We start from the raw sequence: 27,880 nt of genomic DNA, 5'->3' as shown, positions 1-27,880 counted from the left end.
ATTTTTTTTTTACAAGGAAAACCTTCCAAACTTTTAAAGTTATAGAGCTTTTGTTTAAAAGAGCATTTTTTATACTCACGATTTATAAGACCTTTTGGCATAATTATTAAAGTTTTTTGAATGAGAATTTTCAAATTTTAGAATCTTTAAAATTTTGTATGTGAAGCCAAAAAGTTTTTGAAAAACTCTTTAAAACCTTGGATGTGAATTTCTAAAATTTTTTGAATGTGAATCTTTAAAATTTGGATGGGTATCTTTAAATTTTTTGAATGAAAAATTTTAACTTTTGGGTATCTTTGAAATCTAGAAGTGAGACTTGAAATCTTTTATGTTAATTCATAAATTTTTCAAATATGAAACTTTAAATTTTGGATGTGAACCACTAATAAAAATCTTTTAAATGCGAATCTTTAAATCTAGGAATTTTGGCAATGACAAAGTCTAAATTCTTGCAAATATAAAAATTCTTGTGAAACTTTGAGTTCTTGAGAATCTAAAAACTTGGGAATTTTTCATCCTCACGAATTTAAAATTCTTGTGAAACTAAATTTTTTTGTAATATGAAATTCTTGCAAATTTGAAGTTTTTACGAATCTTTCATTCTTGCGAAACTAAAACTCTTGTAAACCTGAAGTTCTTGTGAACTTAAAATTCTTTCGAACCTGAAATTCTTAAGAACCTAAATTTCTTACGAATCTTTCATTCTTACAAATTCTTACGAATCTCTCATTCCTACAAATTCTTACGAATCTTTCATTCTTACAAACCTAAAAATTTTTGTGAAACTAAAATTCTTAAGAATCTGAGTTCTTATGAATCTGAAATTCGAATCGTCCATTCTTACAAACTTGAAAATTCTTACAAATCTAAATCTTGTGAATATCAAATCTTGCAAATCTTTCATTTTTACAAATATGAGTTTTTGTGAATTTGAAAGTCTATAAAACTTAAAACCTCTGCGAATCTAAAAGTTTGCAAAACTTGAAATCATTATCAATCTGAAACCTTTACAAAACTTAGAACCTTTTCTAATCTAGAACCTTTGTGAAACTTGAAATCTTTGTCAATTTGGAACTTTCAAGAATCTTGCAATTTTTGCGAATTTTGGAATTTTTCAACTCTCTTTATGAAACTTTGCAAATCTTTATAAGTTTTGTAAACCTTCAAACTTAATGATGAACTCTTGAATTTTCAAATTGTGAATCTTAAGATTCAAAGCTAAAAATTTTAAATTTTTTTGGACCCGAGCAAAATGGATGTCTTTTGACATTTCCTATTTAAAAGTTTTAAAGTTGTTTAGTCTCTTTATAGAGGAGCATATTTCTTAATTTAAAGTTATTAAGCCTCTGTTTAAAAAAATTTTTAAAAGTTTTTGAAAGTTGCATGCTACTATTTAGATGATTGTTTAAAAAAAAAAAAAGATTGATTTGGGCTCGGAAGTAATGGGTATATATGTCTTTATGCAATTTTTGTTTTACAGAAATTGTGCAAGGAAGGACAGCTATAGATAACCCATTTTGTTTGAATATTTTTTCAAAATTGCAAATAGACCTTTGACTGTATAATGGGCCCGATTGAGAGGATTTGGGCCTAATAAGATAAAAGCCAAAAAATTTTAGTTATAATTTGATTTTAATTTTAATCTTAATTTTGATTTTAATTTTACTTTAGATTTTTAAATTTAGTTTTGATTTCAATTTGTCATTTATTTTAGTTATAAAAAAGTAAAAAAAAGGTCAAAAATAAAAAAAAAAGGTTAAGAAAAAAGGAAAGAACGGATTCGATTTTGAATAACCTTAAAATTAAAATCAAATCAAATTACAAGAAATCCTAGATTATGTTTAAAGGGATTAAATCCCTATAAAAAGATACGAACAGCAAGCACACATAAAAATCATATAAGAGGGAGACAAAATCAATAAGCAAATTCTAACTGTTAGAGCGTACAAAAATATTTTGGGTTTGGAATTGTTTGGAGATTCATTTTGGGTTTTTTTTCTATTTTCTAGAATTGGGTTTTGATTTATGTTGTTTTTAGGATTGGGAGTTTTTGTTTTCTTAAGTCAATTCAAATTTTTGGGTTTTTTTGGGAGTTAGGAAGTTTTTTTATTTTTTAGGTTCCTAGAATTTTCATTTGAGTTTTCTAAAAATTTTATGGGGATTTTTTTTCTAGGTCTGGATTATGGGTTTTCTTTTTGAATTTGATTTTTTGATTTGATTATAGAGCTGTTTGAGCTTTGAGAAAGTTGTCTTGAATCTAAGAATTTTTTGTTTGAATTTTTGGATATGATTTGAATTTTTGGGTTTTATTAAAATTTTTGGGTTTTTTTTTCTAGGTTTTTTAATGAATTTTTTATTGAAGATTTGAACTTTCCAACTAGTTTTTGGGTTTTTTGATGAGATTAACAGCAGTTGAAAGAATTTCTCAGCGATTAATTTCAAGGTTCATCCAATTCTCTGAAAAAGTTTAAAATTTTCAACATCGAAATCTAGAATTCTGGTTGGTGTTCATTTGCTATTTAAAGAGAAGATAGAGAAAGATTAAGTTAGAGAGAAAAACGGGCAAAGCATTTTAAAAAAACAAAACTAATTTTTTGGCTTTCTATATACGATTGAAATGGCATCGTTTTGAAAAGCCTCTGACCTACGTGGGATTCGACTAGCTTGTGTGTTGACCGGCATTTCAACCCAACCCGGTTACAAGTTTTCTCTTTTCTATTTTCTTTTATTTTTGCTTTTGCTTTTTTTCTTTTTTTTAAATTATTTTTCATTTTTTGATTTTTTTCTATGTCTTTATTATTATTATTATTATTATTATTACACTACTACTACTACTACTACTACAATAACAACAACAACAACAACGACAATAACATTAAAAAAGATAATGAAAAGAAATTTGATAAGATTATTTATAATTTCTTTATTATATTTTTGCATGATTAGTAATTAATTGCATGATCATGGTATGATAATTTATATATTATATTATTTTTGCATGATTATATTATGATTGCATGATATATTATATTATCACATGATATTATTTTGCATGATAATTTTTGTTTGTTTTAATTGATTTTTTTCTTCAAATTTAAAAAAAGGTTTAAAAAAAAATTTAATTTTAACAAACTATTAGAGGATTTAAATCTTTAATTAAGTCTTACCAAATTACGGAAGACTTAATGAATTTTCTTGAAAACAAATTTTTTTAAATCTTACTAAAATGTAGGAGGATAATTCTTGACAAAAAATCTTACCAACATATTGAAAGATATTTTTGAAGATAAATTATTTTCACAAACAAATCAATTTTCTCATAACTATATTGAAAGATAATCTTTGATAAAAAATCTTATCAATATATTAAAAAATATTTATGAAAATAAATTATTTACGCAAATAAATTTTTTTTACAACAAAAAAAATTAAATAAATCCGACGATAAAGCCTCTTCAGAATAAAATATTAGTCTCTATGAAAAATTTTGAGGTAAAAAAATTATGTTAAATTGCTATAAAATTATTTGAATAATTTTAAAATCAGTTTTTAATAGTTAAATTAATTAATAAAATTACAAAGAGACTTTATGGCTTAAATAATTTGAAATCAAATTTATATAATCTTTTGGATCAGCGCTGTAAGAGTACTATTGCATAATTGCACTCTCAAACTTAAAATTTAGTTTCGTAATTTAGAATTTATTTTTTAAAAATACATAAATTAAGTTTGAAATTTTTTTTTAAAATGAAATAAATTAAGTTAAGTGATCAATCGTATTTAAATAAAAAAATTAATGATAATTTTTAAATTTATATCTAGTAATAAGTACACCAATTTTCAAAATCCATAAGAAATTTAAAGTTGATCATATTTTTCTTGCAGAGTGAAGAGGAAAGGACTCGTCACCCTCATTGATGGGAAGTGTCCATGTTGGCCAGTGTCTTTCACGACCTAGCGAGTGCTCATTTTCACTAGAGAAAAGGGGATTTAAGGTAAAAAATAAAAGATCTGCATTTAGACTGATCAAATTGTAGGAGGTGATGTCTGATTTCTTCCACCTTCTCAGCAAAAGACAGAACAGCTACCGTGGGAGCAAAGGACATATTTGGACTATGTTCATTCCCACTTTAGCTCAAAAAATTAAAGACAAAAAATTACTAGGTTTTTTTTTTTTTTTAATTTAGTGGTATGGGATTGTGTTAAGTGCTTTTTTTTTTTTAAAGTTGATTTAAATAAATATATTTATGTTAGACCTAATGAAAAATTATTTTTTATAATATTTCAATAAATTTAAACTCAATAATAAAAAAATCCTTTTTTCTTTTTTCCACTTGAGCTACTCATCCATCGTTGTTATAGCCCCACCTAGTCGATATAAAGAATTACCGATTTTAGAGTCTAGCTCCAGTTATTGGTATGTTTAACCAGAACGTACATTGGCCCTACTTTTCTTCTGTATAGGAATTTTGCCCTTGCATCCAGGGCACCGCCCTGGACTTTGGTTCTGAGTGCACATGAATTAATAGTTCAGCCATAACTTTACTTTTGCATGTCACGCAAATGAATGGAACTCGTGTGCCTGGATCCAGTTGCCGACCGTGATTGGAATCATGATTTTTGGGCCAAGAGGCAAGATATATTACATGTCTTAGACAAACCTAATCTCAACACCCTCTAGTGCGGATTCTTGTCGCTTTTGCTTGAGCCCATTAAATTTCACCTCACAAAATTAGTTGGTTTGAATAATGAGAATTAGAATTAGACTCGCTGTTCGTTATGAGATTTTTTTTTTTATTTTTTAAAATTATATTTTAAATATGAGAGAAATAAAATTTTTATATTAAATTTTAATAGATAACAATATATAAAGAAATATAAATGTGTTATTTTTTTAATATAGATTATAATTTAATTATATATAAAATAGTTTTTTATTAAAATAAGTTATTAAATAATATTTTAATTAATATAATATATATAAATATAAATTAAATAAATAACAAAATATATTCTTTTATATATTTCAAGGAAGATTAAGATAGAACACTCCAAATCTGATTTCAACTTAATTCTAATAGTTCAAACAAGTAAAATTTAATCAAATCTTTTTTTAAAAAAAAGACCATATTAATTGGATTGTTATGAATCGAAATTTATAGAATATAAATTATTTTATTATTTTTATATCCATTATTTTTTTATAAAATTTATCCAATAAATAAATTTTTAAAAAAATAAAATAAGATGATGCGTATATTTATTAAATTAAGATATTAACTAATATTTTAAATAAAATAAATGTATAATATAAAATTAAATAAAAAATAAAAAATATTTTTATATATATCAAAATTAAAGCGTAACACTCAAAATTTTGTTATGACCTAAACTTAATTTAAAAAAAAATTAACTTAGTTGTTCGAATTAAAAGAAAATGCACCAATTGAATTGAGAGAACTGAAATTTATGCAAATATGGATTATTTTGTTATTTTTATTTTAATTAATTTTTTATTATAAAATTTATTTAATAGAAAAACAAAAGTAAAAAACTTTTTAAAAAATTTAAAAAGTAAAAAAAAAAAAACAAAACAAAACAAAAGCTTAAAAAAAGGAAAAAAAATAAAAAAATATAAAGAAAGATGCCATGTGAACACCCGAAACAAGATAAAATACCTTGAATCCTTTTCCAACTCGATGTCATTTAAAAAAAAAATTGTGATTTGATCTTAATTTTAAAAATTTACATCTATATTAGATCGATATAAATTAAAATTAATTAAATATTGATTATTTTATTATCATATCTCTATTGATTTTTTTCATAAAATTTGTTTTTAAAAAATAACAAAAATATAAAAGTTAAAATATAACAAAAAAATTAAACTATAAATTAATTAAAATACATAAAAATTGAAGGAAGAAAGGGGTGACACGTGTATAGCCCACTTTCCTCTAATGTCTGCAACTTTGATTTTTATGATATCAGAATCGAAACATTGTTGTAAAAGGTGGTCACTAAACTTTTTATTTTCGGTTTCATCTGTTGTTTGATAACAGGATTTCCATGCTTTCTTGGGTAAAGGCAAAATCAGAACATGCACGTACATACTGTGAAAGTATTATAGAGCGAATATTATGTGATGTTTTACAGATTTGATTTGGGTGTGCGATGCTCTAATCTCGTTAAAATTTATTTTTAAACTTGTAAGATATTTTTTATAAAATAAAATTTTTAAATTTTAAATTAAAATAAATAATATTTTATAAGTTATACGTGGAATTAGACCCTCACAAAGTAAGTATTATTGAAATTTTGTTGGTAACTTGATAAATGAGATAGATACGCATGTGACGGATGGTAACTTGACAAGTGAAATAGATAAGCAAGAGTTTATTTCGACTTTTAACTGTCTCATAACTAGATTCAATTTTCTGACAGAATCCGTGATCCTAAGCAGAGATCATTAGAGTCAGAGTTTAGGGATTTCCCTCTTGAAAGAAAAAATGTTACTAGTTAGTAATGGAAGCTTATGATATAGGAGTTGCTTTCCAGATAACAATGGAAGAATAAAACACGTCTTTTCCATATGATGATTGGTCTTCTCGCCATCGCAAAAAGGAAATTAAATAGTAGATGACAATTATCCGTTTCTTGCGAGTGCAATTGCTTCGGACAGTTTCAAGAGTCTTGTCAGGACTGTGCTGTTATCAATTTAATGCCTATATAATCTTCATGATCACTTAACATTCCCCATAGGCCATAGTCTCATTGCACTTTCTGATCAGTTGAGTCATCACCCTGATACTTTCTTTGCAAGTTTCACTCCCTCTAGGCTTTCCTTTCCACTTTCCTCTGGTTATTTGCTTACATTATCTCAAGCTTTTTTTTTTTTTTTTCTTTTTTCGTATATCCTTGTCTGAATTTCTGATATACTGCCTTAAGTATACATGAATTATGATTGGTTTAGTAGAGTTTCTGCTTTTAATTTTTGTATGTAAAGTTGCCCGAATTTGAACTTATCAGTGGAATTAAGAGTCCAGAGTTTCTACTTTGTGGTAATACATTTGGACAACTATATATGGACAGCTATATATTATTCAAACGAAACAAGACGTTCCCTCAACTTGTATCAGTGTATAAACTAGTTTTTTCTTTCACATGATTTTGCAGCTAGTTTAAATTAGGCTTTGACCAATGGTATGTGTTTCTTTTATTTTTTTCAAATCAGTTTCTAAAGCTAATGGGAGGGGATCAGTATTCTCAGTCTCATAGTCAGACTTTTGAAGGAGTGATTGATGATACAAAGATGGCAAGGGCTGGCAAGGATGCGATCATGGTATCAGCTGTCAGGAAAGCCTTAAGTATTGAACACCCAGGAGACAAAAATGCTGAAGTTAGCATACAAGAAGGGACGCATGATGCGAAATTCGAACTGCCATGTGGGAAAACAACATGTGAAACAAAGTCATCAAGTACCCGATTCTTGGTTAATATGGAGTGCACTACTGCCGAGAGCTTTGATGAGATAGATTCTCTTTGTATTGGGGCTTCCAGCAATGGTATAGGCTCATCTATCTTGTATCCTGAAGACCCCTTACCATCAGATGATGCCCTAGATGGCTCAACACTACAGATTAGTGGTAAAAATTATAACCGTTAGCGCATTTGACAACTTTTCAAACTATGATTTGTTGCTCCTACTTGCCAAAGATTTCAAGAATATAACTGCAACCATCTGTCTTCTGCCTTGCATTTAGCTTCTTATCTTCATGGTGTTAGCTGTTATGTTTTGCATTTTAAATTCATGTTAAATTGTCACAATGGAAAGATAAACAAAACTGAAACCTCACAACTTAGTTGAGCTGGTGATTTTCTAATTGAGGCAAGTTCCTCTCTTGTACAGGAGATGATCCAACAAGTCAGTCTCAGCCAGTTCATGAAGACTCCGAATCATGCATTTGGAGGAAAATACAGTTTGAGCCTACATTACCAATATGTCTAAAGGTAACACAAAATGATCCATATACCATATTTTGTGGCATACTTTATACTATAGTTCCGTTATTGTTAGAGTCCCGATTCTACTAAAGTTACAATGAAAATGGATAGATAATCAATGTTCACTTTTGTACAGTTTGAAGATGTTACATATAAGCTACAGGTTAGAGGTGAAAAGAACTCAGATGCAGAGAAGTACATTCTTCATGGAATAACGGGCTTGGCACATCCAGGAGAGCTTCTTGTTCTGATGGGACCATCTGGAGGGGGAAAAACAACTCTTCTTAATCTACTTAGTGGAAGAGCAAAGTTTGACAGCGGTACCATCACTTACAATGATCAACCATATTACAAGTCATTAAAGTGGAGGTGCATACCGATACAGGCTTGCATTTGTTACTGCATAAGATGTTGAATTCTAATCTAATGAGCCATTGATCTACGTGCACGCAACAGGATTGGTTTTGTACTGCAAGATGATGTTGCCTGTCCTCATCTTACTGTCAAGGAAACGCTAACATATGCTGCTCTGCTCCGTCTCCCAAATACCATAACTATGCAGCAGAAAAAGGAAAGGGCTATGAATGTAATTAGCGAGCTAGGCCTTGAAAGGTACACTCTTCATTAATCTTTTTATTCTATGCAATTTTGTGACTCAAATTTAAATCTTTTCAACTAATAAAATGACCGAATTGGGCCTTCTCAAATTAATTTCAGCCACATATGATGGGGATTGGCCAATACGGTAGCATTTACTTCTAGAATTTCTGGTTCAAAAGCTTCATATGACTGAGTTGTAAAGACATAAGGATAGTACTAGCACTTCTTCATTAGAGGGTAAACAACAGTAGGTTATTTATTTATTGCAGATAGGTTATTGTAAGGATTTCTACTTGGTTGTAAACCAAAACACTGATTGCATGTTTCAGATGCCAAAATACAGTGATTGGTGGGACATTTTTGAGAGGAATTTCTGGTGGTGAAAGAAAAAGGGTCTGCATTGCCAATGAAATTCTTCTTAATCCCTCACTTCTATTTTTAGATGAACCAACATCAGGTCTGGATTCAACAACTGCATTTCGAATCGTTCAGATACTAAATAACATTGCACAGGTACTTAAAATACTTGGTTTCTTGATGTCAAGATTTGTAAGGTGCTTTAACTTACTTGTGCTTTGTAGTCTGGCAAGACAGTAGTGACTACCATACATCAGCCATCTAGTAGACTATTTAGCAAGTTTGACAAGCTGATTCTCTTGGGTAAAGGCAGCTCCTTGTACTATGGCAAAGCCTCAGATGCAATGCTATATTTCTCTTCAATGGGTTGTTCTCCACTCATAGCCATGAATCCAGCAGAGTTTCTCATTGATTTGGCCAATGGAAACATAAAAGACAAATCAGTTCCATCAGATTTGGAGGACACGTTTTTGCCGAGAAACAGAAGCCTTTATATGAAACATGGAGGGCCTTCTCAAGTTGATGTCCACGAGGTCAACATTGAATACCTAAATTAAGTTTCATTTATATATCTTTAAACCATCTCTCTTAAGGCAATCTTGAATTTTCACCACTGCAGTATCTGGTGGAAGCATATGCATATGCAGCGAGGGTAGCAAAGTTGGAGAACACAAAGATCCTAAATTCTGTGCTGATAGATGCTGAACCTAAGATGCCGACAAGGTTGAATTCAACGGAATGGGGAGCAACTTGGTGGGATCAGTTCTCAATTCTTTTCAAAAGGGGCCTTAAGGGGAGACGCCATGAATACTTCAGCGGCATCCGAGTAACCCAAGTTTTGTCTACTGCTATCATCGTGGGTTTACTTTGGTGGCGTTCTGATGCTTCGTCTCCTAAGGGACTTCAGGATCAGGCAACTATCAGTTACATGCTTATGTTGGTTTTGGTTACAAAGTTTTTCAATGAAAAATCTTTTCTTACATTTTGTAAAATATCTGTTTACTGTTGGCATTGCAATGCTTGCAGGCAGGGCTGTTATTCTTCATTTCAGTGTTTTGGGCTTTCTTTCCTATGTTTACTGCCATTTTCACATTCCCTCAAGAGAGAGTGATGCTAGCTAAGGAACGATCTATAGGCATGTACAGACTGAGTGCCTATTTGTCGGCCAGAATGACTAGTGATTTTCTTTTGGATCTCATATTGCCTTTAGGGTTTCTTGTGATTGTCTATCTCATGGTAGGCTTGAAACCAACATTTACAGCATTTTCTCTGACAATGCTTACAGTTTCCCTATGTGTTATTGCTTCCCAGGTGAAGTATTATAATCAAACATCAATCACTTCTGACACAAAATTTAGATTTTACAGACTATGACAAGTTTTTTTATTTTTTTTCTAAATTTGCAGGGTCTTGGCCTTACTATAGGAGCAGCATTCATGGATGTGAAGAAAGCAGCAACATTGGCTTCCGTTATTATTATGGCCTCCATGTTATCCGGCGGATTCTTTGTCCAGGTGTGATTCCTATACTCTAGTTAGTTATTTCTTGAGACAAAAGTAGAAGCACAAGTCCTAGAAGTGTAGGATAGTTACATTTACAATGCGTATCAGATTCTGACCTTCAATAATTTGGTTGCAGAAAGTTCCACTATTTATGTCATGGGTACGATACATCTCATTTACATATCATACATACAGGCTGTTGCTAAAGATTCAGTATGGTTGTTCTGGATCAGATGCTGGATCAGGTTCATGTAAGTCTTCTTTCAAAGGATTACTCGATTGGGATCGCATGGAAGTCGGTACTATGATAGCATTGATCATAGGATGTCGGCTACTAGCCTATGCATTCTTAAGGAGAATGAAATTAATGACAATAACCTAGTTTATATCTTTCAACAGTGTTAATTTGTCTGATTTGTAAAAGGGTAATTCATAAGGAAAGGAAATGTTCTGTTTGCACAGTTTGGCTTACTATCCAATTTATAATTTATAATGGCAGCTGAATTTAGGCTTGGCTGAGATAAATGGAGTGTAGCAGCCATAACATCCTGGTAAATAAGACGGGAATTCCGCTATTGAGTTACTTCTTCCTGTATATTCAATTTTCAGTCTTTCAATGATTTTAAACTCTGATTTAGAAATGATTGGAGGTTAAAGCAATGCAATCAAATGTTGAAGGTGAGAAATGGAGACCCATCACTGCCTTTCCTTCTGGATCACTTTGTTTTACTGGGTCAAAAAATTTGCCCGTACTTTCTGGTATCCAATAATTAATCTCCTGTTAATGCTTGACATTTTTCTAGTTCAATGTTTCAAAGGGTTCCATAATCCAATTCTCTTTGCAGGTTCTAATATAATAACAAACCTAACTGGTTAAAAGGAGAATGAAAGAGAGATCAGACTTCAGTAAAACTTCAATTCCTGAGTCATCAATTCCACATTTTGGCATGAAAATTTATTATATCGTCTAAAGATTTGTAAAATACAACAAAGAATACGTGTTTTCTGCTTGTGTAACCATCTCAACCCGAATGGATGTCCTTCGTGCTTCTTTATATACTATTTTCAGACTAGAATAGACATGTTCCCACTACCAATGGAGCCGGAAACTTGCTGTCTGCGTTAATGGATGCAGAAAATATGCACCTCGTGTCAATGCAGTTATGGACAAATACGGCAACCGAATAAATTCCTTGTAGTAATCTTTGGGCAATTTTTGACGGCCATCAAGGATTGATGCTTGTTCGCTTCTTTACAACTTCAAAAGCCTCACCATGTTGCACAGCTAGTCTCCTGTCACCATTCCAAACACCAAATAGATGATGTCCAATCAAACCAATGGAGGCTGCAACGGCTACAGAGTTTCCAATCCAAATTGTATGGGCCAGGCACCACATCACCTGCCCTACCATCTTAAAATATAGAGAAAATTATGAAGTTGACCATATGAAACATGCAAGAAGAAACAGAAAGTGTTACGCAAGAAGATGCCTGGCTGGTAAATAAACGAAACAATTCCATTCCTTGTGACAATCAGGAGCTTAAAAAAACAAGATTAAATTTATTCCCTATTATTAGCAGTGTATCAAATATATATTCCTTTTCAAGAGCATGTTATACAAGGGTGGATGGCCTCTCTGATTATAGATTGCAGGAATACAACAAATAACCTTGAAGGCCAGTCTAGTATTCACTACACCAAATGACAATGAATTCCCAACATATGAAAATGGACTTTAATTTTTTTTTTTTTTTTTTTGAAAGGTAAGGCAAGATGAATTATGAACATGGACATTAATATCAAAGATAATAGTGGTGAACCCGTGGATGCCGGGTGATTCTCATGATGCCAGTTTCCCATAGATGCATTTTAGGCTGGTCAACGACTGCTACCTCTAATTGATTATAAGTAGAAGGATATAGAAAAAAGAAGGAAATAAAATTTGAGAGCCATACAAGTTGATGGATTCGGGGAGCATTTTGAAGCTGCCATAATTGCACCCCATCATACCTGTGGTTGATGAAGTACACCTGCAACACAAACGTGGAAAGTCAACAATTGGAAAAACTCACCATGCTTTTGAGAGACCAAGAATTTCAAATTAAAGCTGCAAAACAATGAAAATCAACTTTAGCTGAGAGTGCCTTTATTCAGGGTAAGAAATTTGGAACTCACAACTGTGCTAACAGCCAGTGGAAGAGATACACCAGCAAATAGAACACGGTACGCACGTTTTACCAATTTCTCACCCATGTCCCTTAAACTAGCCAAGCCACTATGGACAGTGGCAAATATGAGAATGAGGATCAACATTACAATCTGAGAAAGAACATTTTGAGGTTCAAACTCATATTATCAAAGCCCTATTAAAGAAAACATCATGATTGACAACAACAAAGCAAGAAGTCATGGATAGTTAAATGAAATATAACAACTGTGTAATATGATCTATTTCCAAATACTGTCACATAAAGGCTAATTCCAAGAACACAATAAAAATTAGTCAAGCTCTTGTATATAGTGCTAACTCCAGATACACAGCAAGGTATCACTCATCTGCATTTGTAATTGAAAAGAGTTTCAATAATTAAAAAGTACATTCAGCTGATTACTCATGAGCAGAAGTTAGTTTCTTGAATGTGTCCTATAAACAAATGGGGCATGATTAAAGCAGTCAAGATCATTTGAATCAATAACTAAAGCACAGCATCTAGAATTAGAGCTCTTTGGTCTAAGGAAATATGTTCATGTCCACTGCTGATGTCCTTGGTCCATTATTCTAATAACCTAATGAAGATCTAATGATTAGGGTAATGTGGTGATTTTATAATATTCCATAACAGGCCTCAGTTGCTGCCTTTAGATCTCATGTTATAGTCATTAAACTTATCCCTAAATCACATGATCCTAGGAATTCAAAAATGGAAAACTCTATGGAAAGAAGATAGGGTTCTTTCCTTTGTTTGGTGGGCTTGAAATTGACAGTAAAAGAAACCCAATTTGCCATAAACTTTTGTAAGTGGAGAGATTTAAGGGAAAAACAAAAGGAATGACCTTTAAAATAAGCAATTTAATTAGATTACAAAACTTGAACCACATCCCTCATTCTCTCTCCCAATTCTCCAATTTACAGAAGTTTGATTTCTTTAGATAGATAGAAAATAATCATCAATCCAATAACTTTTCCTCCCACTTTTCTCTCCTACCAATCATAAGAAAAATGTGTCTGCTGTTTCATAACCATTTTCCTAAGTCCACCTTACATCCTTCTACAATTCTCTCTTACCAAGCATATATCAGTTCAATAAATTTCTTTAAACCACATTGATTCTTCAAACAGCTTTAACTTCTCCAAAATCCAATGCGATTGCCATTGTGCTCATTTCCTCATGCAATACCAACTTACCATTTAAATTTGTGAAACTACTTATCTCTTTCCATCCATTTGCAGAAAAGAACTACAGAAAGATGACATTACCAATAACAAGTTCCAAACTATATGCCCCACTTGACAACCCATATGCTGTTGCCTAATCCCACATGATGCCATAATTATGACTCAATCCTGATCACATGCACCATTTTTACCTTTTCAAAAGTACCAATGAACTAGGGACCAATTAGATAAAGAAGACAAGCCACAAATGTAGGAAATTAGGAAGACAGAAAAAAGAGAGAGAGAAAGCGCCAAATAATCAATCAGTAGTACTAAAAGTAAGTCCTCAATAACACAAATCTTGGTACAATAAACGATTTAGAAAAACGCAAACTTAATGTAATTGAGCTATAATTCCTAAGATAATATGCTTTAGGAATAAGACCCATTTTCAAATGATTAAACACTAAACCATATCCTGATAACTTAACTTAGACAAAGTTGAGATCACACAAGCAATGTCTGTTCTTGTCATCAGTTGATCTTTCTGCATTCTACCTCCAAGAGGTGTTGAAAAGAAAAAGAATCAAATATGAATTCTTGTTTTCTCGTCTGCCACAGTCACTTTGCTCCAATCTGTTAACAATAGAAATTCCAAAGAGATTCCACTTTATCAAGTCATGGGCCATTGCTCCTTCAGTAAGCTTATTTAAAATTCCTCCCACTTCCAACAAAATCAAAACTTTAACTTCCCAGTTATCTGCAATTGAGGGTTAAAGTTCAGTAAATAAAGTTCACACTTCATAATAAAGTTCGGAAAGAAATTTAATGACAACACATTCTTGTGTTGGGTTGAGATTCAAACTCTCAGATGGTTCAGAGAATTACTTATTTCATTCTTTTATACTAAAGGCCTTGACATCTGCACTTTCAGAAGTACAATGTTCATTTGCTCTATCATAGAAACAGGCACATTCATCACTTCAGCCCTTATACGCAACAAGTTTATAGAAACTCAAAAGTGCTTGGACGTCTAATATCCCAACACCTACCTTAACCAAACAGAAAATAGAATAAATTAAATTCCATTAGAAATACAATCTATTTCAACCTAGCTGTAGGTTTTCAATAACCAAAGATATCATTAAGCAGCCCAAAGAATACCTAATTTAAGAAAATCTATCTACTAATGGACTGCTTAAGAGTTGAGACTGCTGAATTGGTACCTAAGCAATCTTCTGAATGAGTTCCAACAGATAAAGTTTCCTTTCTATTAACTCAAAACCTCAATGCATCTTACTTTTTGTATGTTGCCTTGAACAATTACATGTGATACACTGATAGTTCCTCACAGATACAGGCCCTCAACACCAGTAACAATCATTTTAGAACTTAAATTTCCAAACCAAATGACAAAACCAACCAATGCTTTGTTGAACATACATTCTTCAGTAGAAATAGGATTATCATCCACACTTGAAGTTTAAAACCTCCACAGCAAGTTCATATATTTGTCATGAGCCTATGAAGTATGAACTACTATAAATAAGGAATATTGAATAAAATACTTAGTTAAATGAAGTTGTGGCAAGCATCTAGATTTATTTGTAGGCATGGTGTATGACATAATAATCCAAATAATAATATAATTAGAAATATGCATTGAACTCAGTATTAATATAAGCAATGTGTTAGAAGATAATTTGCAATTCATGGAAAAGATAAGAAGCTTCTGACAGAGTATATCAGAAACAGAGCAACAATTGAATTGGCTTGAGTTATTGAGTCGGTTTACTTCTTTGTTAAGCGAAGGAATTTGTAGTAAATTTGGTTTTGAACTCTTGTATTTAACCAGCTACACCTAGAATAGTTGACAGCAGATTCTTTAGCTTCTTGTAGCCGGTTTATGAGCTTATAAATAGGCTTGATTGTACTGATATAAGTGCTGAAGAGAAGTGCTTCCAATGATGTAAATATGGAGAGCAAGTGCTCCACCAGACCATGATACATTAGCATATGGAAATAAAATGGTAAAAATCTTGTGTTAATTGATTCTATTCTTTATTTTCAAGACAATGTTGTAATTTAATTTATTACACATTTTGATGGAACAAGGCAAGAACATAAATTTGACAAACTAAGCTTAAGAAAAACTAATCTCATGGCTGTCGGAGAGGGTTGAAACAGCATCAATAAAAGCTTTTCCAAAGCCAGTGGAGTTACAAATCCAGGCAACATCAAGAACATAAAGAACAACTTCCAAAATAACAGTAAAATAAACCCAAGAAACAATGTTTTGGGTCCCAAATTGAAGGCCGCAGAGTCCTCACCCACCAGAGGCAGAGGCTCGTCTGAGGACGCATCAGTTTCCCCAAAGGGAAGCTGGGACAACAATTCGGATTCTACAAGAATCTGGGTGGAAAAAGGAGAATTTAAGGAATGTTGGATGGTGGGTTTTTTGGGTTTGGAGGAGGGTAGCACAAAAAGAGATGAGATGGGTTGAAAAGGATACCTTTGGGCTCTGGGCTTGGGTGGCCCAGGAGAGGCGAATAAGGAGTTTGCTACGACAAGACAAGTTGCTATTTCTCGTACAAGGAAAATGAGGGAACGGCAGAGACAAAGCTTGGAAATCGGTGGGGCTTCCAATGGTGGACCAAAGTTTACAGAAATTTGTACTCGTCAGAACTAGTAATAGTAAGCATGTGTTGGATTGTCTCAACGGGATGGAGAGTTTTTTTTTTTTTTTTTGGGTAAAATTTTATATCCATCCCATTCTCATGAAAATTTAACGAGAAACTTGTTATCCATGATTCTTAAAATATATATATTATAATATTTGTTAAAATAAATAAAAACTTACAAATAATACATTCAAATTAATTGAATAAAAGTTCAAAATAATAAAAATCTTAATATATATATATAAAAGATTCAACAAAATATGATATTTTAATTTCAATACTTCTTTTATAAAAAAGGCATATATACATAATAAATTTGAATAGAATCATGATAAAAATTTAACATTTAATAACAATGTCATGCTTTTGAGAATTTTCATAACTAGGATTTTATTAACTTAATTATCATTACTCAATCACTTTCTTAATGTCGGGCAATGAAGAAATTGCACATGATTCATGAATATAGAAAGCCACATAAGATCCATCCTCAATAATTAAACCAGTTAGAGTAGACTACAAGAAAAGAAAACTCAGCATCACAATCGAAAATACAAGCCACAGCATTAGAAACAACATACCAATGCGCGTACTTTTAACTCCCATCCCAAGCTCCTTCATTTCTTGGTCTGACGGCTCGGCAACCTCCCACGTTTTTGCACCATCAACGCCATACATATACAACTTACAAATCTTACGAACTTCATCCCACATGCCCCTTCCTCTAAACTAGACCTCTCTCCCAACATTCCTTTCCTTCCCTTTACAATATTATCGCGAAGCAATTAATCTTTGGTGTTTCTCCCAGCATTGGAGTGTCTTTAGCAGCAAAATGTTCACAGTTAGTGACCAGATGCTGCAGTGCGCTCCTAAGCCATAATATTTCCCATTGACAGCAAGTGGTAATCCAATGTTGAACTTGCTCCGAATTGTCCATGTTGCGCGTCTGCCAAACCAGGGGTGGATCCACCCTTTGTCAAAGGGCGTTCATGATACCTTCATATGATGAAAATTAAAATATTTTGAATAAAAATTTTCTCAAAACACCCTAAAAAATTTTTAAAAATGAGAAACTTAAAGGAAAAACACATTTTTCATCAACAAAATTGATAAATCGATCTAAAATTTATATATATATATATATATGTATATATATTATAGGTAGATACCCTCAGAAAAATCTTGGACCCGCCTCCGATAACACAGATAACAACTACAGCTTGTCACAACCTAGGTACTTTTGCAAAGGCTGCAGAAGGTATTGGACTAAAGGTGGTTCTCTTAGGAATGTTCCTGTTGCTATTGGTTGTCGCAGGAGTCGAATAGGCAAGTCCAGGGTCGAGAAAAGTGGTCAACTTTCCATGAATTATAGTAAGAATTTACGTAGTTTTGGCGATCACCAGGAGGAGATGACTGGGGTCAGTAGTTCTTTTGATGGGGACTTTGGTAATCAACCAGGGCCTGCTAGTCGGTCGGATATTGATCTAGCAGTTGTTTTCGCTAAATTCTTGAAGCAGCGTACAAGTTTTGATCAGCCTGATGAGATTGTAGCTCAAGAATCGCCTAGTGAAGCCAATAAAGGGATTGATGTATGGTGTTCTTTAGAACAAGATACCAACTGCCAGAATGATTCAGCAATAGAGTGCCAGAAACTAGTAGTTCTTTCAGTTCCAGAATCATATATGCTTCAAGAGATTCCTTAAGTTAAGCAACAGCTAGAAGAGAATAATAGCGTTCAGGAAATGCTGGAAACTGATGACAGTAATGCGTTTGGATTACAAAATTTGTTAGCTGATGAAATGGTGCAGGATGCTTTGTTGTCTAATGATGCTGTAATTACCCCCAACCTTAAATGGCAACAAATGGCGCAACGTCAACAGCTTGAGTCCTTTGCAGTGGATAATCAGCCAAAGATTTCTGCTAATTATTGAAAATTGGTGTTCCTTTCGATCTTTCTGGGTTTGGACAATTTTCAAAACCGTGAAGTTGAAGAAACACATTTCCAATTTTATATAGTAATTCATATACTAGTTTTGTTGTTCCTTGATCTACTTAATATAAGGTAGCTTTACTATTACATTCCCACATGAATTGACTCAGGTTCTGGATTATATTATTTTAAGAAAATATGAAAATTTTGCTGCAGGAAATGTGAAAGTCTTTTATTAGTGAAAGGAGAAAGTTATTCATTGATGTTACAAGTTTGATTCGAAGATCTTGTAATTGTTGGTAGTTTAGAATGTGATGTATCTTACATTTGATAGAAATATTTAATTATTGATAAATAAAATTAGTTTTTATATTAATTTTATTAATATTTTAAATAATTATATTTAAATAGATACAATTATCATATGACAAATGATTATAACTATTTGAATATAAATAAATTATTCTTCATAAAGATCATAATTATATAAAAAGTTACAGTCATTTGAATAGAAGTTTATGTTTATTTATTTATTATGAATAAATCTTTCAGTAAAACCATTTTTACTACTCCTGCTTTGAGAGTTTTGAGATTTGTTGTATATTAAAGATATAATTACTTTTAAAAAAATATTTTTCATGCCTTAAAGTGAAAATTCTTTTTTTATTATTTCTATTTTCTTATTTATTTTTTCTAACAATTTAAAAACAATTATAACATTTATATTTCGCATGAGAAAAATACAAGAAAAAGAAATTGGTAAAGTTGGCAAAATCGAATTTTGAAACAAACATGAAGAGTTTCAATATCCAAATAGTTTCTTGATGAAATAAAATACAAGATAAGTTTCTTGTTATTATCTTTCTAATTTTTATATTCTACTAAAGAATTGATGATTAATAATTCATAAGAGACATTGAGTCTCATTGAATTTTACTTTTTTTTATTAACTATTCTTTTAATCTTTTGATTTTGAATTAAATTATTTAATTTATGATTCATGATTTTATAGTATGTTATATGCGGATTTTCTTGATCATGGTATTGAATGGTCATGAGCATAAAATGGACATGGAGTACTTGCTAGCTTTGATTATGAATTTTTTATAGCCTTGTTATATTTTGGTAAGATCATGGTTATCAAATCAAAATAATAAAATTTTTTAGAATTATTTTAAGGTATAAAAGAAATTGTGAATTTATAAATCTTTTCGAAAAAGAAACAAGTATATATGTTCTTATCATAAAATCGTATTTTATGATCCATATTCCATGATTGCATTTTATTGAAAAGAGAATAATGCATGATTCATATTATTTGATTTATATAATATTATTTCAACAAAAAATAAACATATTATCTAAGATAACTTTAATTCAATTTGAGAAGTTATATAATTCTTTGTAACTAGTTACAATGCTTTCTATTTGTTAGGTGAAAAAATTTCATGTATTTTATAATTTGGACACAAAATTTATAGTATTGTGTGATTATACATGAAATTTTGATTTTGGTGGATATGACTTTAGTGTCTATGATCAAATAATTTTAAGTATCTAAGAGTTTGAATGAAAGTCTTAAAAGGAGATTATAGAAAGCATGAATTTAATAGTTTCGAAGGTGACTATATTTGATATCATACTTATCAATACATACTCTCATATTGAGTTGAAATAAAAGTTTTAGAATTTTTATGAAAAGAAAATATTAAGATATAGAATATTTACTGGTTATATTTTACTAAGAATGGATTTGGAAGCCTTATACTTAAATAAAATTCTTTAATACAAGAATACAAATTTACACATGGTGGCAGTGATAAAAATTAAAAGAAGTAAAAACTGTCACTATAGTGTTGTAAGATTTTAGTATAATTTTATGAGTAAATTATACAAGCTAATAAGTTTAGTATAACTTATTAAAGTAAAATTATAAAAGGTCCTTAAATATCTTAAAATGACTAAAATGGTTTAGTTTTATTCATTAAGTTTATCCAATTTTATTAAAAGAATAATTGTATTAAAATAGATAAAAGTGTAGAAATAAAAATGTTGAAATTTTATATTAATAGTACATAATTATGGTCACAACCAATACCATTTATTTCTTGAAATGACAAAAATGAGGCAACAAAGTTTAGAGCATATCAATGATATGCAAAATGAAAAGTTTGGACATATTAGCCTAAAGTAATTATATTATAAATTCAATTTTAAGTAAGATAATTAGCATAAAAGAAAATTGAATACCACGATATTTTGTTAGTAGTACTACATGTATTTAAACTCTTACTATTGTACACTAATAATGGAAATCCAACTTTGAATTAGTAACCTCTAATTACAAAGTTTAATGGGTAAAAATAAATTATTGTTATATGTTTTTTAAGTACTAGCCAAATCCATTCATATTTTAAAAACTAGTGTGATCCATTGTGTAAAAAAAATGAGTTTTTATACTCTTAATAGAGTTTATTATTTAAATGTCTAAAACAATGGAGACATAATGAAAACTTTACCTATATAAACATAAAAGTAGTGTCGCTTCAACAAGAAGAATTTGGGTCTCTCTTATAAATGTTTATGAATAAAATAAGTGCATGGTTATAATAGTACTAAAGCAATTATAAATCTCTGGAAAAAGAATAAATAAGTATTATGTGTTTTATATATTCAATTCTAACACTATAAGTTGAGATTTAATCTACGAACACCATTAATTTCATTAAAATTCTAAGATATATATGCTAATTAAATATTTAAATCGAGAGATACCTTTTTGTATTCATGATATTTATTTGTGTGAAAATTTAAAGATTAAGCACCAACATTTCAAACTAGTGGAGGATTGTTAATAGTTTAGAATATGGTGCATCTCATATTGAATAAAAAGATTTAATTATTAATAAATAAAATTAATATTTCTATTATTTTTATTTATATTTTAAATAATTATATTTAAACAGAAATAATTATCTTATGACAAATAGTCATAACTATTTGAATATAAATAGATTATTTTTCATAAAGGTCATAATTATACAAAAGGTCATAACCATTTGAATAAAAATTTATTTCTATTCATTCATTATAAATAGATTTTTCAATATAACTATTTTCACTACTTTTGTTTGAAGAGTTTTAAGATTTTGTTGTATCTTAGAGGCATAATTGCCTTTAAAAAAATATTATTCACTTAAAGCCAAAATTTTTTTCTATTATTTTTATTTTCTTATTTATTTTTTCTAACAGTAATACAATCTATACTTTGAAGTTATATGTTCATCTTTTTCTCTTTAATTTGTTTTCTTTTTCTTCTTTCTTTTATGCTTTTAGTAACCTTTCTGATCGTCTGCATCTATAATTTATTGCAGGCTCTTTCATGAGTTAAGGAATTTTCTTGTTACATTGGATAGCATGAATGCACTTCTCGAATTATTCTACAACGCAAATTGTTAATATCAAGCAAATTTGGTTTATATATCACATTAATAAGTACTTACAATTCTTGTATTTGCAAAAAAAAAAAAAAAAATTTAAACCCAAATCTTTGAATATGAAAATCAATAAAATTTTGTATTATTGGAACAAATATTCAAGTATGATTTATTCACCAACTTTAGATCCATGAAAACTTTCATTTTCATTATTTGTCATTTTTTATTGTAATATTAATTATGGATAAATATAAAAATGTATAATATGTCATCATCATCATATATAGGTGCAAATAGAAAATTAAATGCACATGTAGCTGGGGACCTATAGTTATAATTAATATGAAAAAATTGAAGACCATTTGATCCTTTCCTCACCAAAGGATGTGGGATGTAAAGAATTAAAGGTGGACTTGGTCTCCATGACTCCCATCACATCCATGCTAAACTATATGAATACTATGAATATATATGTGTGTGTGTGTGTAAGCATACGTAGCAGAAAAGAAAAACACATGGAAGTAACATACGGGATTAATATAAATGCCTTAATGATCATAGGAAAAACAGCAAGCTTGGGAGGATTAATGTTTTGTCCAAATGATCATAGGAAAAATAGCTAGCTCAGGAGGATTAATGTTTTGTCCATATTGTTAGAGTTAAAGGGTGAGTCCACCTCAATCAAGATCGAGAATTAGGAATGAATTAGCCTTACTAATGAGGACCCATCACATGCTGTGCAATATGTATGATAATGCGATTGAAATGGATTTAGAAGTACAAATTACAAATGGAAAGAGAATTAATCTTAAAGCTTTTGCCATATGTAAGGGTAATAGTAGCTTATGTATATATTATTTGGGTAATATTATAAATAAATATATATATATATATATAAGAAACCTATACATATATGTACATGTAATTATTATTTAATGGTATTTTTTAAACATAAAAAAATAGGAAGATTTTTATTAGGTTACAAAAGTTGATAATAAAAAAAACCAGTTACATGTACATATGTATGCATATTTTATGTATATATAACATTTTTCATATAATTTTAATTTATACATATCGAATTCCATGATGAGAGGTAATTTTCTCATATTTTTGAATTATCTTTTTCATGATTTGAATATATACCAAATTTTTAAATTAGAATTTTAGGTTATAAGGGTGTATTTGGTATATAAGATTATAATATAATAGGATAAGATGATATTATGAATATGATTAGATTAAATAACGTCATCATATTTTGTGTTTAATGTGTGCAAGGATTAAAATAGGATAATTTATTTATTAGTCAAAATTATCCTTCTTCGAAGTTTATACAATTTAAATTATTGATGTAATTTTAAAGATATAATAGGACATATAAGTTTAATCTCATGGATTAAAAATAATCCTTTTCACTTTGAGATATTTGAATCATCATGTACCAAGAGAATATTAATCCCCTTTGTAGTTCTATTGCTTTCTTTAGATACAAACTAAATATAATAATATGATTATCATCTTATCGTATATATCATTCTATGCATCAAATATAACCTAAAAGTCTTAGGATGTCACTTTAATATATACTAGATAAAAGTCCACATTTCGTTGTGAGAATAAAATTGTATATTAATTTAGCATTAACAATAAAAAAAGAGAAAAAGAATAATATACATATTTATATTTTTTAAATTATTTAAATACTTACATTAATTTATCTCAAAGATGATGAGATATTAAATTAATTTATTGAAGAATTAATAGATACCTTATTTGTCATCATAATTTGATTAAAAGGCTAAAGTTGATGTACAAATCGATTATAATATTTCAAATGAAAGGTATATGAAAGTATAAAATTTATTAAATTTCTCACATATTAACTTTCCATTAGCAATACATCACAAGAAGTAAACATTTAATAACTCAACACAAAAATAAAAACCTATTAATAACTCAAAATAGAAAAACATCTAAAAACTCAATGTAAAAATATAGATATATTAGTCTCAATCAATCAAATATTGCAAATTATTGATATCTATTATTGATTAAAATTGGATCATAACCAAATTTCTGTCTATACTAATATCTTAATATCAAACTTAGGGATATTAGAATTAGAGATTGATAGAAAAGCAATGATAATATAAGAGATTGTAATTTTGAAAGTAAAATAATATATTTATTCTAAATAAAACATATAACGATAAAAGATTATCACATGATAAAATATTATTGTAATGTAATGCATATCAATGACCATAAGAGATTTAAATGATTTATTTAATATAATGATCTAATTTATGTACTTTATTTTAAATCATGTATAATAGAGTGATATAGTTAATTCCATATCAAATAATAAGAGATTATTATAATGTAACAATATGTAAATTGTGTGATAAAAACATAATTTATAATAAAATATATAAAGATAACAACCTAATTCATATTAATTGAATAATATTTTTTATTCATTTAATAATTCAAATTAAGTACTCCATAATAGTTTGTATGCATTAATAAATGTTCTTTTTGTTAGTGAGAAAAATATAAATTAAATTTTTATGTTTTATACTTTTGGTAAAAATCATATTAAACCATAACTTTTCCAAAAAATATTTGAAAACCAATAAATAAACAAATAAGTAAAAAAAATTAAATATATAGAATTAACATTTGAAATATATAATTTATAAAAACTCCCCGTTTTGTTGAGGAAAGGAAGAAAAATAAAAGAAAATGAAAGAAAACCAATGATGTTGAAAAATAAAAGGGAAAATTACTAAATAGGTAGTTCAATAAATTTTTATTATTTAATGCTATAATAAAAAATTAATAAAAAAGAAATATTTTAGGTAAAATTAATAAAAAAATTAATACTGCTTTTATAATTTAATGTTTGTAAACATCTAATTTTATCTAGATCAATTTAGTTTGTTTAATTTTTAAACTTGATCTAAGCACTTTGATTCAAACCAAATTGTGTGTTCCTATTGGATTAAGCTCAATTAGTCTTTGTTTTAGATTAATCATTTTTGGATTATTTTCAAATGGATTCAAACTGAATTTCATTATTGGGTTAATTTTGAATTAAGGTTGAAAGGCCCCATACAAAAGACCTAAAATCCATTTTAAAGGTCCAAAAATAAATGAAACCTAAATTTCAATTTTTAAACCCAATTTCATTTTTATTTTATCAATTAAAAATTGAAAAATTAAAAAAATAAAACAACAAAAAAGGGAAGAAGACATATAATAGTGGCAAAAAATTGTGTAGAGCACCATCTACCTTATTCAGGCTACAAGCAACCAAAATTTTCAAATTGCTTGCTCTACAAGACTTGATTTCAAAAATAAAAAACAAGAGAGGGGAATTTGCCTTAAGGGGGTTGACATTCAAGATCACTAGCTTCCTTCATAACTATCTTGGCCAAAACCTTCAATCAATGAGAACCTTTCCCTACCACCGATCATCCCTACCATCGCTAAGCCTTACTTTTATTCAGTAACCACCTAATCCCATTGCCTCCTAAAAAAATCCCACTTCTTTCATCCAATGAAATTATCAAGACCATCCCCAATCACCACCCATTCACCCTTTTCCTTTCAACAAAGGCCTTGACCGAAATCACTTCCATAAGAAAAATTTTTCATAAAAAAAATTTCACAGTCCCTCTATAACTCATAGCCGAAATCCTTTCACAACCTCTCATAATCACCCAAAGCACCACCCTTCCTACCTTTGAACCAAATCACACCCAAAAACTAGGCATTGATCATCTTTCACTAAAGCAAAAAAAAAAACAAAAAATTCAAACAAAAAGCAATAGCATTTTCCCCACCAAAATACCTTATCTTATATCACTAGTATCAACTCATCATTAATAGCCAAGGCTTTCAAACACCATAAGCCCCTACACGTTCCATTTCAGCCGAGAACCCCCATTCCGACTCAACCGAAATCACCAACAACAACACCACACAACCTTGCTCAAGCCCTGCCTCTGCCTACCGAGACCCCTGTTGAAACATTTTTTTCATAATTCACAGCCAAATCAATCTAATACCAAGCCTTCCCTAACTACCAGCTTTATAACCTAATCTACCACAAAATACAACCCATGGTAACCACCCCCAAAAGAGTGAAAAATTATTAAAAAATTAAAAATCAATCCTATATCTTCCAAAATTCATAAAAAAAAAAAGGCAACCAAATAAACTATAGTTCTCACCGTTATGAGGAACTTAGAAACATAGCAAAACCAAAAAGAAAAAGGAGGGGCTATTTGTTTCAGTTGAAAATAAAAAGGAAAAAGAAAGAAAAGTAAAAAAAAAAAAGAAAGAAAGGGAAAGAAAAAAAGAAAAAAAAAAGAAAAAAAAAAGAAGATGTCTCTGTTGAAGGAAATTTTAACGGCTCATGGTGACAGATAACTTTTGGATAACCTGAAATGGTGGAAATAGAGAATAAAAAGAGATGATTAACATACTAAAAAGGTAAAAGGATTGGATGGTAGAAAGAAAAGTTTTTTTTGTTGAAGTTTCTAGCTTTTAATTTAGATCTAGAATTAGAAAAGCTAATTTGTAGAAATCCAAGCTCGGATTTAAGGATGTTTAGGAGAAACTATGGCAAACTTGATTTTATAAAGTTTAAAAAAATAATAAAAATGGGAAAGAAGAATTGGTCGATCAGACCTAACCCAACTCGACCTGCTAGCTTCGACTTGCGTTCACCAGACTAATCCAATCATCTATGACCTACTTGCACCTTTGACCCAGGCTCGACCTATAACTTATGTCATGAATTTGGGCTACCAAACTTGAGCCTCTTTGCTGGTGTTTTGGGTAAGACTGAGCAAATTTTGGTTAAAACAGAAAAAAATAAAAAAAAAACCAAAATTTTGGAGAAAATCAGGTCAGGTAATTTAGGTTATATGAGTATTTCGACTATTATCTCGATTTAAATAGTTAAAACGGTCAGCTTTTTATTTTAAAATTTCTAAATCAAATAAACCAAAATACACGACTTAACATAAAATAAATAATTAAAAAAATAATATGATATAAGTATACCCAAATTTGATATTTGGTATACCCAAAGCTTAAATTTTTTTTTGTTTAAACCTTGGCCACACCACTCCAATTTTCCATTTTTCTCATTCAAATAATATGATATAGTCGCGTCACTCTCAAATTTTCTTCTCTATCTGATTTTTTCCCTCAGGCCTTAGATCTCAATCCATTTTCTCACGATCTCACCACCAGTCTCCAATCTTTCTTTCTCCCTCTCCCTCTACCTCGGCATTCACAATCTCTATTCCATTTCATGCATCTTGCTTTATTTTTCAAATTTGCCTTGTTGTAGCACCAATGCTCACATCCATATCCTTTATTGCTCATTTCCTCCCTTTCACACTCATCTTGTATTTTCTTCAAAGCTTTAATAGCATCGATACCAAGTAAGAACCTTGAATTTATACATATTTTTTTCTTTAATTTTTTGCTTATTCAAAAATTTTGAAAAATCATTGGATTATAAAATGTCTAAAGAAGTTTGCATGTTTCATTTGTAATGATGTTATAAACATCTATGGATTCTACCCAAGTTGAACGGTGGGTTTTTCTAGATTATTGATATTTTTTATAATTTTCATCAATTAAATTAAAAAGTTCAGATCCGATTATATGTGGTTAAATTTTCTCTTATGTACAATTTTCTTGTAATAATTTTGATGAAATTCTTATTCCATCTTGATGCAAATTGTGTTTTACAAGCTTGTGTACTATAGACATGGTATTGTAAACATCTTTACATGTATAAAAAAGTTATCCAAAGCTAGTTTATTGTTTGGTTACTGGTTTGTGCTGATTGATTTCATGTTTTTTTTTACAATATGTTTGTCTCTTATGAAGTGGAAATGACAATCTTAGTGTTATCAAATAGTCCATAAATTAACAAGAATAAGAAGGGATTACTAGTTTTATG

General features: G+C 29.7%; 2 protein-coding genes and 1 pseudogene across 3 annotated transcripts; 2 read left to right on the top strand and 1 right to left on the bottom strand.

Moving 5' to 3' along the window:
- Nucleotides 1–6,758: 6,758 nt before the first annotated feature.
- On the top strand, nucleotides 6,759–11,044 carry LOC111315692 (ABC transporter G family member 22-like). 2 transcript variants are annotated; one of them, XM_089749536.1, is made up of 11 exons: nucleotides 6,759–6,790; nucleotides 7,235–7,646; nucleotides 7,910–8,010; nucleotides 8,141–8,373; nucleotides 8,461–8,616; nucleotides 8,934–9,117; nucleotides 9,186–9,494; nucleotides 9,581–9,874; nucleotides 9,988–10,272; nucleotides 10,368–10,475; nucleotides 10,600–11,044. In XM_089749536.1, the coding sequence occupies exons 2-11, from the start codon at nucleotides 7,247–7,249 to the stop codon at nucleotides 10,843–10,845; spliced, it is 2,316 nt and encodes a 771-aa protein (XP_089605662.1). In that variant the 5' UTR covers nucleotides 6,759–6,790; nucleotides 7,235–7,246; the 3' UTR covers nucleotides 10,846–11,044. The 2 variants fall into 2 exon arrangements, with proteins under 2 accessions (XP_089605662.1, XP_089605663.1); XM_089749537.1 differs by having other exon boundaries at nucleotides 6,759–6,861.
- Nucleotides 11,045–11,365: 321 nt separating this feature from the next.
- LOC149513086 (uncharacterized) lies at nucleotides 11,366–17,235 on the bottom strand. Its single transcript, XM_089749325.1, has 5 exons — nucleotides 17,103–17,235; nucleotides 16,175–16,515; nucleotides 12,640–12,783; nucleotides 12,420–12,494; nucleotides 11,366–11,875 (listed from the first exon to the last, which is right to left on the bottom strand). The coding sequence occupies exons 1-5, from the start codon at nucleotides 17,233–17,235 to the stop codon at nucleotides 11,690–11,692; spliced, it is 879 nt and encodes a 292-aa protein (XP_089605451.1). The 3' UTR covers nucleotides 11,366–11,689.
- Nucleotides 17,236–17,353: 118 nt separating this feature from the next.
- Nucleotides 17,354–18,452, top strand: LOC149513085 (uncharacterized; annotated as a pseudogene).
- Nucleotides 18,453–27,880: the final 9,428 nt, after the last annotated feature.

The sequence above is a fragment of the Durio zibethinus genome, chromosome 20 (genome assembly GCF_047325235.1).
Source record: "Durio zibethinus cultivar Kanyao isolate XHJ-2024 chromosome 20, ASM4732523v1, whole genome shotgun sequence".
NCBI classification, from domain to species: Eukaryota; Viridiplantae; Streptophyta; class Magnoliopsida; order Malvales; family Malvaceae; genus Durio; species Durio zibethinus.
The sequence above is the reverse complement of the archived record's forward strand: the minus strand, read 5'-3'. Positions and strand labels throughout refer to the sequence as shown.

Bases quoted from the DNA above. Each gene is read 5' to 3' on its own strand.
- LOC149513086 (XM_089749325.1), bottom strand. From the start codon at position 17,235: ATGTGGGATGAAGTTCGTAAGATTTGTAAGTTGTATATGTATGGCGTT. The intron at 12,784-16,174 runs GTGGGTGAGGAC...GTTCTTTCTCAG, and splicing joins CAGACGAGCCTCTGCCTCTG to ATTGTAATGTTGATCCTCAT. The intron at 11,876-12,419 runs GTATGGCTCTCA...CTATATTTTAAG, and splicing joins CTCCCCGAATCCATCAACTT to ATGGTAGGGCAGGTGATGTG.
- LOC111315692 (XM_089749536.1), top strand. From the start codon at position 7,247: ATGGGAGGGGATCAGTATTCTCAGTCTCATAGTCAGACTTTTGAAGGA. The intron at 8,374-8,460 runs GTGCATACCGAT...TGCACGCAACAG, and splicing joins TACAAGTCATTAAAGTGGAG to GATTGGTTTTGTACTGCAAG. The intron at 9,118-9,185 runs GTACTTAAAATA...TGTGCTTTGTAG, and splicing joins TACTAAATAACATTGCACAG to TCTGGCAAGACAGTAGTGAC.